Source organism: Fulmarus glacialis, unplaced genomic scaffold (assembly GCF_000690835.1).
Source record: "Fulmarus glacialis isolate BGI_N327 unplaced genomic scaffold, ASM69083v1 scaffold7059, whole genome shotgun sequence".
NCBI classification, from domain to species: Eukaryota; Metazoa; Chordata; class Aves; order Procellariiformes; family Procellariidae; genus Fulmarus; species Fulmarus glacialis.
In genome coordinates, this window is record NW_009231354.1 from 56823 (window position 1) to 69838 (window position 13016).

At 43.6% G+C, this 13016-nt stretch overlaps 1 protein-coding gene across 1 annotated transcript in view; it reads right to left on the reverse strand.

Annotated features, from left to right (window-relative positions):
* Positions 1–13016, reverse strand: part of LHPP (phospholysine phosphohistidine inorganic pyrophosphate phosphatase) — a 75671-nt gene that overhangs the window by 52369 nt on the left and 10286 nt on the right. Inside the window, exon 6 of the mRNA XM_009584537.1 lies at positions 8213–8304. Within this exon, the coding sequence (XP_009582832.1) occupies positions 8213–8304 (92 nt within the window). The remainder of the gene's footprint in view (positions 1–8212; positions 8305–13016) is intronic.

Below are 13016 nucleotides of genomic sequence, written 5' to 3' on the forward strand. Positions count from 1 at the left end.
TGCCGCCGCGAGGCCCCCCAGCAGGGCTCTGGGACCAGACGCGACAGCTGGTGGTCCTCTGAGCGCACCCCACCTCTGAGCAGCCGGCTCCCCTACAACTGCACGGCCGTGTGCCTGAGCAGACGGCGATACAAACATGGGGCTCCTCCAGAGCAGAAAACACACCGGGGACTAGCCAGCCACGCTGGGTTTGTTGGTTAAACCCACTCTTAGAAGAAACGAATGCCTCCAGCATCTGCGGGCCACGCAGCACAGCATTAAAGCATGAATACTTGATTGTTTTGTGCTTGCAGGGTGCCGGCACAAGGTACTGCTCCAGCACCGTGGCTCCCGAGCATGTTTACAGTGCAAGCAAGAGCCCAAGCCAGAAGATTAAATTTCAGATATTAAACCATTTGCTCTGAGGGAGTTACATCAGCAGCTGACTTGGCTTGCCTCTCTCTTGTTTGCTTCTCTCTCCCTTTGAAAACAATGCTCTGCTTTGGTTTTACCAATCAGAGCAGTCTCCCCTTCTGCCAGGCTCCCCGTGCTGCTCGCTGAGAGGACTCCATGCACCAAGCGAGCTGGGATGGCATTTAACTACAGGAAAAAAATATGCAGAGAAGAGGAACCTGTGTTTTAAAAAAAGGAAATCTCTAGTGAAACCACAATTGCGCAGCTGTCCCAGCTCTGCCATTTCTGCAGCACATTTCAACACGCTCATTAGCATTTTTACGGAAATAAAGTAGTTAGCAATTGGTATGGTATTCATCATCGCTGTCAAATGTTGAACAAGCTAATACAGCTCGACATTCTGCAAGTGACAAGTGTTGAGAAACACTGCTGCGCTCAGCCGGCTCCCAGGACTGCTTCGCTGTGGAATTCTTCTACCGCAGCCTTACGCTGGCACTGAGAAAAGGCCCCTAAAGATAAAAATAAGCAAGGACCTGCTCCCTGTCCTGCCTCGTAGACTGCGCTGCCCGGGCTCGTACCAGGGAGGGAGGCTGGGGGTCTAGCAGGAGCTGGAGGTGGGCCTGCAGGTCCCTCGGATGGGCAGCGCAGGGGAGGCCGCGGGTGTCTGCAGCGACAGCGGGTGCTATGCAGGAGGTGAACACACTCTGGAAAGCCCCTGAGCTGCCTCCTTTCAGGCAGCCCAGCCACCACCACCTCAGCTCACGAATTATGTATCTGCGGGGAGGAGAGAAACACAAACTCGTTGGACAAGCAGCTGCCAAGGGCTCTGGTGTTACTCATGCAGATGCACAAGCGCACATGGCCCTCTCAGGAGGAGGAAGGCTGCCAGCCCAGGCTGGCATGTGCTACCAAGACATCGAGGCACCAGAGCAAAAGAGAAGGAAAACAAAATGGCCATTAACTTTGAATGCTTTTCAGAGAGGGTCTGGAAGTGTCTTAGTCCCACAGATCAAGCCCACCTGAGCCACGTGCCCTTCCAGGTCCCACTGCCTTTTGCTTCTAGTAGCTGACACTGGTACCACCTCCTCCTCTTTCAGCCCTTTATTTATCAGCGTCAGAAGAGGAGAAATGGAAACCTTTAAGGCAGCTGTCTCTGCTACTGCATGCGTTGTGTGGATGGGAAGCAAGAGGGGAAGCAAAACTGCAGCACAGGCTGATGCGGTCACTTCCATCTTGATTTGCAAAATGCAAATTGCTTCCTTTCGTAAGTCGTTTGAGATGTGACAGCTGATTAGAGTAGGACTGCTGAGGAAAAGTGAGTCGTTAGGTAGAGAGCAAAACTGGCGAGACTGCTGGGTAATATTGCATCTCCTCACTGACCTGATACATTCCTCCCTTATTTATTCTTGCCCCTACTCTCATCACAGACTGATCTCTTTTCTGATATTCAGACTAATTTTTTCAGAACAGCACATGAGCATACGTACAGCACCTACCACGGCTATGTCCGGAGCCCACTCTGCTTCCTCAAGGTTTATTATGGTACCAACGAATAAATTAACCTGCTAATAAACAAAAAACCAAACTCCGATTTCTCTTTTAGACTGAAGGTAATTAAATTTACACATTAGCTACAACGTAGCAGAACTCTCTATTCCACCTTGCTCCTTTCAGGTGTGTTTTAGCTCAGGTATAATCTGCATTTAGAACAGAATAGAATAGAATAGTTCAGCTGGAAGGGACCTACAATCATCTAGTCCAACTGGTATTTCTAATATAAACCAGTAACTTTACTGGAAAGTAAACACTTGGCTATGTTCAGTTAAGGAAACAGAAATACTCAAGACACAGAAAAGATGATTCTTTAGAGTCAGAGGGTAAAATCTTCCGCTTCCCAAGTTCACCACTTGTAGTTTAACAATAATGTATTTCCAATGCAATTTGTTATTTTGCATTGCGATTGGCTACGCTGAAAAGTGGATGGTTGGATTATAACGGCATATTACAGCAGTAAGAATTTAAACCTTCACATAGGCCACTCATTCCTAAAGCACCAGGTACTAAAACTGTAATTTCTGTGTCTGGACATTGGAACGTACTGGGAAAATTTAAGGCTGTCATCAGAGGAGTATGCATACGCTAAGGCACTGCAGTATTTACTCTGAACTTCCTCTACAAAGCTGATTCAAAGATTACAGTAACCAAATTGTGGTCAAGAAATTGATAGACACATGTGAAGAACCTCACATGGACAGAGCAAACTGTGATTTGAATGTGCAATAAATGGTGAAAAAGACTATGCCTTAGGATTGACTGCAATCAGCTATCATGCTAAATGAAAACCGACTTGCTGACACTTGGTTTTAATAAACATTGCTTAAGACATTAACTAACATGAATTATAACACAACTTTGTACAGTGTAAATATGGGTTGGAAGTCTTTCCATTTAATACTTGAACCAGGCTTAATTATTAGGACTGTGAGGCCATCAAAATGCCTCTGGTTCTGTTTCAGCACAAAGGGAGTGCCTCTGCCTGTTCGCTCTCATTACGCACTTCTGGTATGCTCCATCAAGACCCAGGACATGTGAACAAACTAATAAAATTGTTCATCTTGGCTGTGGTTAGTAACGCAGTGAGCAAGAAGGTGAGGGTGGAGGGATGCTGCTTCTCCACAGAGCAGTAAGATGTGTCTATTTCTTTGCAAAAGGTGTCATGAGCTTTCACTTACTATTATAGTGACAGCTGTGAATTTATGTATGGGTGGAAATCTTTTTTTTAGAATAATTTTATAACTTCATTTAGGAGGTTATTATAAAGACCCACCCTGTTTTTCTCAATCCTTAATCAGCTGACGACGGCAGCCTAAAAGACCTTTCCTCTGTCACAACTTTTGTCTTGATCACTTCTGGATTTTTCTCCTGGTAAGCCGATTTCCTATAAATCTGTACAAATTCTGTATGTTTTCTTCAATCAGATAAGAGGAACAGATCACAAGCCACTTTATTAAGAAAGTCAGGATAATTATTCTCAGAGGATAATTATAAAGTGGGGAAACTGAAGAACAGCAACATGAAGTAACTTGACCCAGTTCTCTTGGAGAACAGTGGCAGAGCTGGAGAGAGATGGCAGCTCTCTCGCGGGCCTCGATCCTTTTATCCTCCATCCCTGGGGTATCCTTTATGTCTGTAACGAGGCAGCTCAGGGACGTTGCAGCGTCAGCCATGGCCGTGAGATAAATCCCTAATCAAATGAAGAAAACTTCACGTGGACACTGAGAGGGGATGAACTTATACTACCAGACTCTGAAACCGTTTCGGAGCCCATAGGCGAGCAGGGGCAGTGGGTACCACTGCCACGAATATTCCTGGCTACTGCCGCTTGCCAGCAATGGAAAGTTCTTTACTTACAAATCAAGAGCTGTAAATAACAACAAGGAGAAAGGGGTAGGTAATTCTTCTGCCCTGCCAAGAACCATCTGCAATTTGACGCGCTGACACACCTGAAAGCTGTTTCCGATTTTACAGGGAGACAGTTGGAAAAGCCTCAAAGTAATTTTTCTCTGCTCTAACTTGCATGCTACAAAGAGGAATGAGGATATTACGCAGCATTGCAGAATCAATAGTTATTGTGGAAATTATTGGTTTGATGTCAAGGCCAATTAGCTGCAAGTGGAATTAGCACATACCCTGTGCGGGAAGACAAGTACATGTTCTTCCCTAGATGGGAAAGATGTTGGCTACGAAGGGCCTCCACAGAGGTGTGCACAGAAACTTCTTAATTAGTGTCAGATTTCCCAATGCTGAAAAACCTAACACCAGCTGCTTCTCTTGGTACACAACAGTCTGCAGCAATGACCTGGTCTGTCCTGTAGAAGGGACAAACCTGCAAACCACACTGACCCTCTGCATTTGGATTTCACTCCTAAGAAGGGCTATACTTGGCCAACCCAACTAGTCACCCCATGTCAGAGAACCATGCTGGCTGAGATCAACTCAAAACACCACCTTATCCCTACACCTTTCCATTATTGTTCTGACTTGCACCAACAGAACTTTTATTCCATGTTGCAGCTAGGATTTATTACATTTAATGGACTAATCTACTCCATGCCTGTTTTGGCTACTGAAAAAGAGTTCAACACTTGAGATTAAGTCCTGCTGGAGGATTAAGTGCTTTAGAGGAGAAGATAAGCGTAGATGCAGGAGTGAGGAACATGCAAAGCTTGTCATACTAAAGGAAATTGGCTGCACAAATTTTATTAAACTTTAAAGATGCAAAAGCAGCGAGACAAAGGAGCTAATTTTCAGGACCTCCGTGCAAGGTGGTGTAAAACTGAATGTTTTTGTAGCAGCTTAATCCACACTTTGAATCTCACCCTGGGAGCAGCGAACACACAAGAAGACCTTGCAGAGGCCAGGAGGGTGAGAGCCCAGGGAGGGAGGCAGCCCCAGGGCTACGCCGCCTCTCCACGCACACCCTTTCTGCTTCTCCTCTGGACCTCGACTCGCCTGCCAAGCCAACCACCCCCCACCCCGCATTCACAAAACCAGTTCCTCAGTTCAGCGGGGAGCTGGCGCCCGCCACCACCGTCACTGAGCAACACGGCACAAACACCACCACGGAGAAAGGCTCCTGCGACACTGCAGGCTGAAGTCAGCTTCCTGTACCCGGCTGGAGGCTGCCCGCCCCGCGGAAGACCTGTCCACCCCTATCTACTGCTGAAACCTCTGCATCAGCAGATCAACAGATTCTTTCCATAAAAGGCTTTCAGGGCCAAAGGGGACTTTTTCTTCTGGCTTACTAAAGCAAGTAAGATGCACCGAGTTGCTTTGCAGCCTGTGATCTGCATGCGATCGCTGAAGTCCCTTTGAAATACAATAAACAGCACAGTAAACCTTGGCTCATGTGTCGTCTTCTGTGCTACGGTGTGTAACCCTTGGTGGGCAGCAGACCCCAAAGATGATCATGTAAACTGCATTGACCCCTGAAGCAAGGAGAGCTGCCCCGATGCACATTCGTGCACCGGAGGTGACAATGTCTGCCAGTCGGGGACAGCATTTAGGTGAGACCAGAGGGGTACAACAGGATCCCTTGGACATACAGAACAAGATGCAAAATGCCTTCACGGGGATAACTTGTGCAAATAATGTCATTTCCACATATCCAGCAGTATACTGTGAAATGCACCTGCCACAATTCCTCGGGATAGTTCCTCTGTTATTTTTTATTTTATTCTCAAATCAGGTCTGCATCCGTTTTGCTGAAGTGAGGCACCATTGTTGTGGTGGAAATGGAAAAAACTACTCACAGCTGTAGAAACACAGAGACAACTCAACTGGGGTGACAACCCATGTCCCAGGCTGCAAGACTCTCATAACGGAAATCTGTGGAAATCCCACCGCACCAACACTCCACGTCTACAACAAAACCCTGATGCCTTTGTGCTCTGCACTTCTTTTGCAAAAACAGCCTTAGCTTTCTGGGGAGGACCCGAAGCTGTGGCTAATACTGAAGTAAATGTACTAACGGTGCCATCCAGAGGTACTTGGGAGTAGCACACAGCTCACTCAACAAGAACTACCATGTAAGTGAGAGAGAGGACCTATGCATAATCTTACATATATCAGACTTTAAACCAGCTATGAAATAATTACATTTTCTGTTATTTTTCATTTCTTTTGCCCATCAGCTTTCATTCACTTGTTTTCTTCCATCTCTCTCAATACTCACTGTGTGTTTTCATTTTCCACGTATACTAAATCAGTCATTCTTAAAAATATATACATCTCCGCCCTCTCTTGGCAAACAAGAGCTATTTCATTTTACTCACAATTGCTAAAAACAGGACCACATGCTCAATTTGGAGAGACACTTACCTGTATTTCATTGCCATACAATAGTACATGATTTCAGATAACAGCAACCACACATTGAAACAGGAACCGTAACAGCGGAAAACAATCTTTTTTCCCTATCTAGAACAGCTGATGACTCCCTTTCAGCTGTGAAATCAGGACTCAAACTCGATATAAGAAAATGTTTTTCCAGCATATGATTATACGTATTTTTATGTGTGTGTGTGTATATACAGCTTATGTCAGTTGCCTGAACAGTTTGGATGCAGAATCACCTGTGGCATATTTTATGATGTATGTCACAGGAGATATTGTTCAGTAGCAAAAGACTAATTCACCTCTGTGTGCAGAGATACCTCCTTCACTGACACCCGTATCTGTGTGACATTAAGATGTGGATTCACAAAGCGATCCTGTTAATATCAGAGTAAAATCAACTGTTGAATCCTTATTTTCTCTATTAGGAAATTAATGGGATTACAGAGATTACAGACAAATAATCCCAACAGCACAAATTGTATACTTACTTTTTTAATCTGGGATTTTTTGAGCTTTATTCAGATAGATAACTGATTTTGAGGTGATCTTAAAGATTCAAAAATACACAAAATACAATACACTGGTATCTGTCTTTTTTCCCTCAGAAATCATCACTTACTGGTCCATTAGAATTAAGGCACTGGGTATTATTTTATCACCTTACACAAACTAAAAGAAAACTTGAGAAACAGATTGACTTAAAATCTAACAAAATAACTTTTCAGATAGCCTATGGCAAGCACCATTCTCACTTGCTGCATCCCTCCCAAAAAGAGTATCCTTCTTTTACAGTCTCAGTATTTGAAAACCAAGAAAAACTGTAAAAAAATGAATTATGTCAAATGACAGATGGTGTTGCTGAACCATGCCTACTATGGTTATGGTTAAGAGGAGATGGCTAAGAGATTTTGAGTGTTACAGAATCCAAATGTTAAATGTAGGGACCAATGTCTGCACTGCATGTGGAGAGTCACCCTGAGCTGACTTCAAACCTAACCTGACCTGAGCATCAGATGATGGCTTCATTTTCCACCAGGCAACCCTGGACCATGCCCTGTTTATAACTGCACTCAGGTCTCCTATCAGTAGCTGCAGGGAGGTAGCTCTTGGGTCAATGAAAGCACAAGATCATGGAGACACCTGCATGGAGAAGGGTTTGAAGGGTCATTTGAAAGAGGTGAGTGAGCCTGCAGAAGCCTGCACTCTGGTAAGACGGGAAGTGGAGAAACAGCTCTCACATTCCAGACATCTCCATGCTGAATACATGTCTGTAGGAAATTGCAGACATATGGGGTCCTTCAAAAAGCTGTGAGATATGACCCACAGAGATCACTGAGTCGACAGTCTAATTTTATAATCTTAACCCTGCTAGAAGTTTCAGACACGTCTTATATCAAGTGTACAACACTTTCACGCAGCAGCAAAAAAAAAAAAAAAAGCAAAACCCAAGAAACACACCAGTTCTATGCACTGTGATGAAAAATTATAGCAGTAATTTAACAGAAAATATTTCATTAAAAGATCAAAGACAATATGTCTTCCCCTTCCTGCCACTTTCATACACACAGTGTTTTCCCAAAATGCGTTTTGTACATGAAAATCATCCACCCCGGCCTAACTGCTGCACAAGAAGGTGTTTGTTCAGACAACAAGTGGAAGTGTACCTTGATGGCAAATTTGTGCCACCAACAGGAAAAGATCTGGAAAAGGCATGGAAAAAATCTGCTCTTGCGCATTCGCTTTGAATGTGTATCAGGTTCCAAACCGCAACTCCTTTTCTTTCAGAAATTAACGTGTTGTAAGCAAATTAGAGCACAGTGTCGCTTGGCAGAAAGGTAAACACAAAGATCATTACTTACATTTATTTCCCTTTTTTCCATGATTGCCCCCATGGAGGGCAGGGTGTAGGGTGTGCACTCACCTGTACTTCCCTGTCCGCACTTGCAGAGCTCTCATACCGCACCGCTGGGCACCTCCTACATCATTCACAATATCATCTCCAATCATGATGGCCTGTCAAAGCAATGAAATACAGAAAAACTGGCGTCAAGTGAATTTTATTTCTGCCATACGTCACACTCCTTTGACATAACAAACAGCTTGATTTGATGTTTAATACTGCCATCAGACAAATTAAACAAGATAATATTGTCATCGTATTGATTAAAAGTCATCCTACCTTGAATATAATTCATGCTATAACTCCCCGAGCAATGTACTAGTGCAGTACACATCTGTACAATTTGTAATCAATCACAAAAATCAAAGTGATTTGGCACAGTCCAAAGAAAATGTTAAATTTTATGAAGTTAGTCCTATTCTGTTCCTAATGATGCATTTATGTTATGCTCCAAGCAGTTTAAATTAAGCTTAACTTTTTAAACATTTCCTTAAAATTGGAATTCTCAAAGCCAGTCAAAAGTTTAAGCTTGTGATCACTGAGATGTGACCCCAACCCATGCTCAGGTTGATACAGAAAAAAATCACTGTAAAATCTAATTTATTTATTTTTGCACAATGTGATATGATACGTACAGGCCTAGCATGGTTTGCGTTACAGTCAGCTTAAGTCTATGCAAACACAAATAAACTCAATTGAGTAGATTACCAAAAAAATGTAACTGAGAAAAAACCTTCCGGCTGTGCTAAGATTTGTCTGAGTGTCTGATGAAAACATGTAGCATGCATGCTCACTTCAGAGTTCCTATCTTTGTTAAAGATCTTTGTTAAATTGAAGCATATCAACCACAGGGTCTTTCTCATTAACAACTGCATCTTCAAAATTTCAAGTGCTTATTATCATGCATTAAAAATTATTACATTTATTTTATTCTTCAAATTTAAAAATGGGGGGGCTGGGGGGACTCATTTTATAGTTTTAACAAAACCCAGCATACACAAAAAACAGTAATCTTCACTTAATAAGCAAAAAATCAGCTTTCAACATTCCAAACACGTTCTGGATTACTCTGAAGAGAACAGAGGCAGCACCTAAAACTGGGGAAACATACCAGCTTTGAAAATATGTAATATCTAATTTATCTATCCGATTTTAAAGTGTGCTTTTGCACCTTCTGTATCAAAGTTGAATTTTATCTAAAATACATTAATTAGTTGCATCGTTAGCCACTTGATCTTCATCTTGTTGACTTAGCCTCCCACTTCATAAACGTAACTGCCAGGCTTTCACAATGACGGCACCTTGCAACTCTAGCAATTCCTGCCTGAATTCCCGTTCCTTCCAGGTACTTTTGATTGTTTTCATACCTGCACATCAGATACACGGAGTCACTGTGCAAAGTGTTTCTTTTCTTACTAAAGAAATTGCCCTTATATTTTGTGTGGTTTGAGCTTTTTCTAGGGTCTGTCATGATGGGTCCTTGTCCCACGTATGGGGCTTGGGAGGTTAAAAGGCATGTTTACAAAGGGGACCAGGGTTGCCTTAGACGGAGGCTGGGTTACTGAGCGCAGCACCAAGGGGGACTCCGCTGGGCACGCACAGAAAGCCAACCCAGCATTTTTCCATCTACAGAGAACTGATAAATAGGCCCTTGTCAGAGAGGTCATGGGAACGAGGCAGACGCGGCAGAAGCAGGAATCGGCTTCTCCAGAAGCAGCAATCTGAAGGGAATGCACAGCTGGCTGCAGCTTTAAGGACAAAAACATACAGAAAGTCTGTGTTGCAGGCGCCATTCCAGTTACCAGTTCTGCCTAACATAAAATCCTCTTCTTCCCTTGCCTTCACATGGAAGCACCTCTTTTTTACATAGCATGCAACCATGTAAGAGCCAGTTCATCCTCTGCGTCACCCATGCTTCAGTTCCCACTCTGTAAGCAGTCTGCTGGGCAGGACTAAATCATACATACTGAAGAAGTCTTAAAAATACTAAAGTTCCAGAGCTATTTTTATTAATCATCTAATTACAACAGAATCTTCTCCCACTTATTACATAGCATGTAAAGAAAATCTCAGGATATACCTAAAGCCCCAGCAGAACAGAAGATTTTCTGAGAGCATTCATGAACCAAACTGAGCTACGAACACGTATATCTGCAACAGCTTCAGCTGATAAAAACTAAATCCTCTTCTGAGTAACACATCAGGTGCGGTGTGCGAGATTATATGTAGTAGTTACCAGCCCCGTCTATCTTCCATGTTAATACTGGTTTTTTAAATACTGTTCACACGAGGGATGATCATCATCCCTCAGGTGATGGGACGTAATAGGATCCCCCCTCAAGTCAAGGCTCATTCGTCTGGTTCCACATTGAAGTAGTTTATTTTGAAACAGTTTATATATGCCCACCCTTGCTTCATTCTGCCTAGAAGAGTCACCGCTGTGGCCAGGCTTTGAGAGCTCCTTTAAGGAGCAGAGAGATATCAGGACTTCTGGCAAAGGGGTCAGAGCTGGGGAAAACACGCTCATAGGGCAGGAGCAGCAGCAGGCTTTGGGACAGTAGCTCTGCCTTTCCAGCCCTCTGCTTACAAACCGCTTCAAAGCCACCAGGCGATGGAGGGCTCAGTCTTTTTCATCCTTTCATTACTGGATCATTTTCCTTATCCACTCTGCTCATGGAAACACATGTGTTCCTAATAAGATGCCTTCCCCTGTAGATAGTTCACCTTTCCTTATCACTCCTCCAAACAAGCAATCCAGCATGAAATGGGGAGAAAATGATAGGTTAATTTTAAGTAATTAGTAAGTAAAGCACGTATACACAGATGAGGAAAACAGAATAATCCCACCGTTACATGCAGAGCTGCAAAGAACCTGGCAGCACCGCTCCCAGGCAAGCACCATTACCAATCTCTCCCCAAGTTGCTGTGAGATATTTAATCATTCTCAATCACTAGCTTTAACAGTTTCTAATCCTCTCTTCTTATAAAATCCCTTCCAACACCTCCCCGAGGGGGACAGGGAAGGGCTGCAGGGGGAACCCTGAAGAGTCCGCAGTGGGGACCCCGGGAGCGGACCTGCCCTCCGCCCTTGCTCAGCCTGAACCCAGAAGTTCAGGATGAGATTTCTGAAGTATAGACAATTTCAGTCCTGGGCTCTCAAAACCCTAAAAATTAATTTCCTCTGAAAACGGGAAAGGGCGGAGCAGGACAGCCCACCAAGCACTCGCTTGCTTGCCAGGGCTGTATTTTATCCCGTCCAGGCAAGTTTTCCTGCAAGATGCCTGGCAGCTCTGCAAGTGCAGCTGCAGATGAGCAGCGATGCCTGTCCAGGCCAGCTTGTGGCATACGCATACAAAAATGTATTCCAGCCCCCGGGGATTTCACAGATTTACTATCGGTGAAGGGCAATAATCACTAAAGGAGGAGCAATTATTCCCAAATCATTTAGGATTTAAAAAATCATTGGCAAGAAGATAGAGGTCAAAAGGTGCACTGTCAAGGGAAATAAAAAAACTCTACCTGTCAAACCTGGGTTTAACTTCCTCTCTGACTGCAATATGGTAAGAAGAGAGAGAAAGATATAAAACTGAAAGGTCACATACCCACTGAAAGCAAGAATTAAAAGATCCCCGCTCGTGTTCACATTTTACACAGGGATCACACCATTAATCTGTTCAATTATTCTGCGGAAGTTACTTTTTCTAGATCGGTTAAAAATTTAAAAATGCAGTGAGACAGTCTCTCTGGTTTTAAGACAAATCATCAAAGAATTAAAATGGGCGTAGTTTATATTTTCCTAAGCCGTACAGGTGGTGAGAGATGGTGCGTGTGGTTGTACACATGCAGCAAATAAAGCACACATGTGCCAAAGCTGGGTGAAGCCACTGCTCTTGAAGAGTCCCCATCAAACTCAACTCAGATCGGCAGTGATAATGGAGGACATGAACATGACCTCCAAGAATTTGCGGGTGGGAAGGCACAATATAATCCCCACCAGACAAACATCTGTGGCACAGAGATCACCATCACAGTCAGCAATTTTACTGGTGGTATCTGGGCCACGGACCCAGAGCTGAACAGAGGTGGCGACTGACTCCTCTTACCCACAGAAGCAGCCAACACTAACAAGCCTTCAGAGATGCTGGTAGGGTGGTCAATGGGAACCTTAGGTACTTTTTGTCTGCAAACAGAGTTTTAGTATTCACTAAAATCACAGAAAAATGTTTAATCAGAAAAGGAATTATGGAGTAAGAAAATGAATGAGGCAGAAAGACAACAATTTCTGTACTACCCAGCCACGCTCGTGTTGCAATGCCGTGTTTACTAGGACAAGCTCAGGTACGGTACTTTGGAGGCTGAAGGCTATGGAGGATGCAAATGAAAAGACGCGCAGAAGGAAGTGTGCAAACTTCAACAGAATATTTAACCCAGTGAACGTTTCTAGAGTCAAACATATTTATACCTAAGCAGATTTTTGCTGTAGGCTTAATAACCTTAATCAAGCTAAATGTGCCAGGGACAGAAGGAAATAAAGCTTATATACAAAATCTTGATTAATGTATTAACCCCTTTACACAAGAAATACAATGCATTTACTCTTCTCCCTATTCTCCTTGGCCCAACCGGTAATCTCCTAGGCTTCAGGATCCCATATTACTGTTAATTATGTTTCTATCTTGGAACTACTAGCTGTGCAAACATCAAACACGCGAAAGGCATCTGACCTGGGAGAAACTGTACAACAAGCCAGGTGAAACAAAGAAATACATTAAACCTCCAGGGCAGATTTCCAAAGGCTGCAGGGCCAGCCAGGTTACAATAAGCT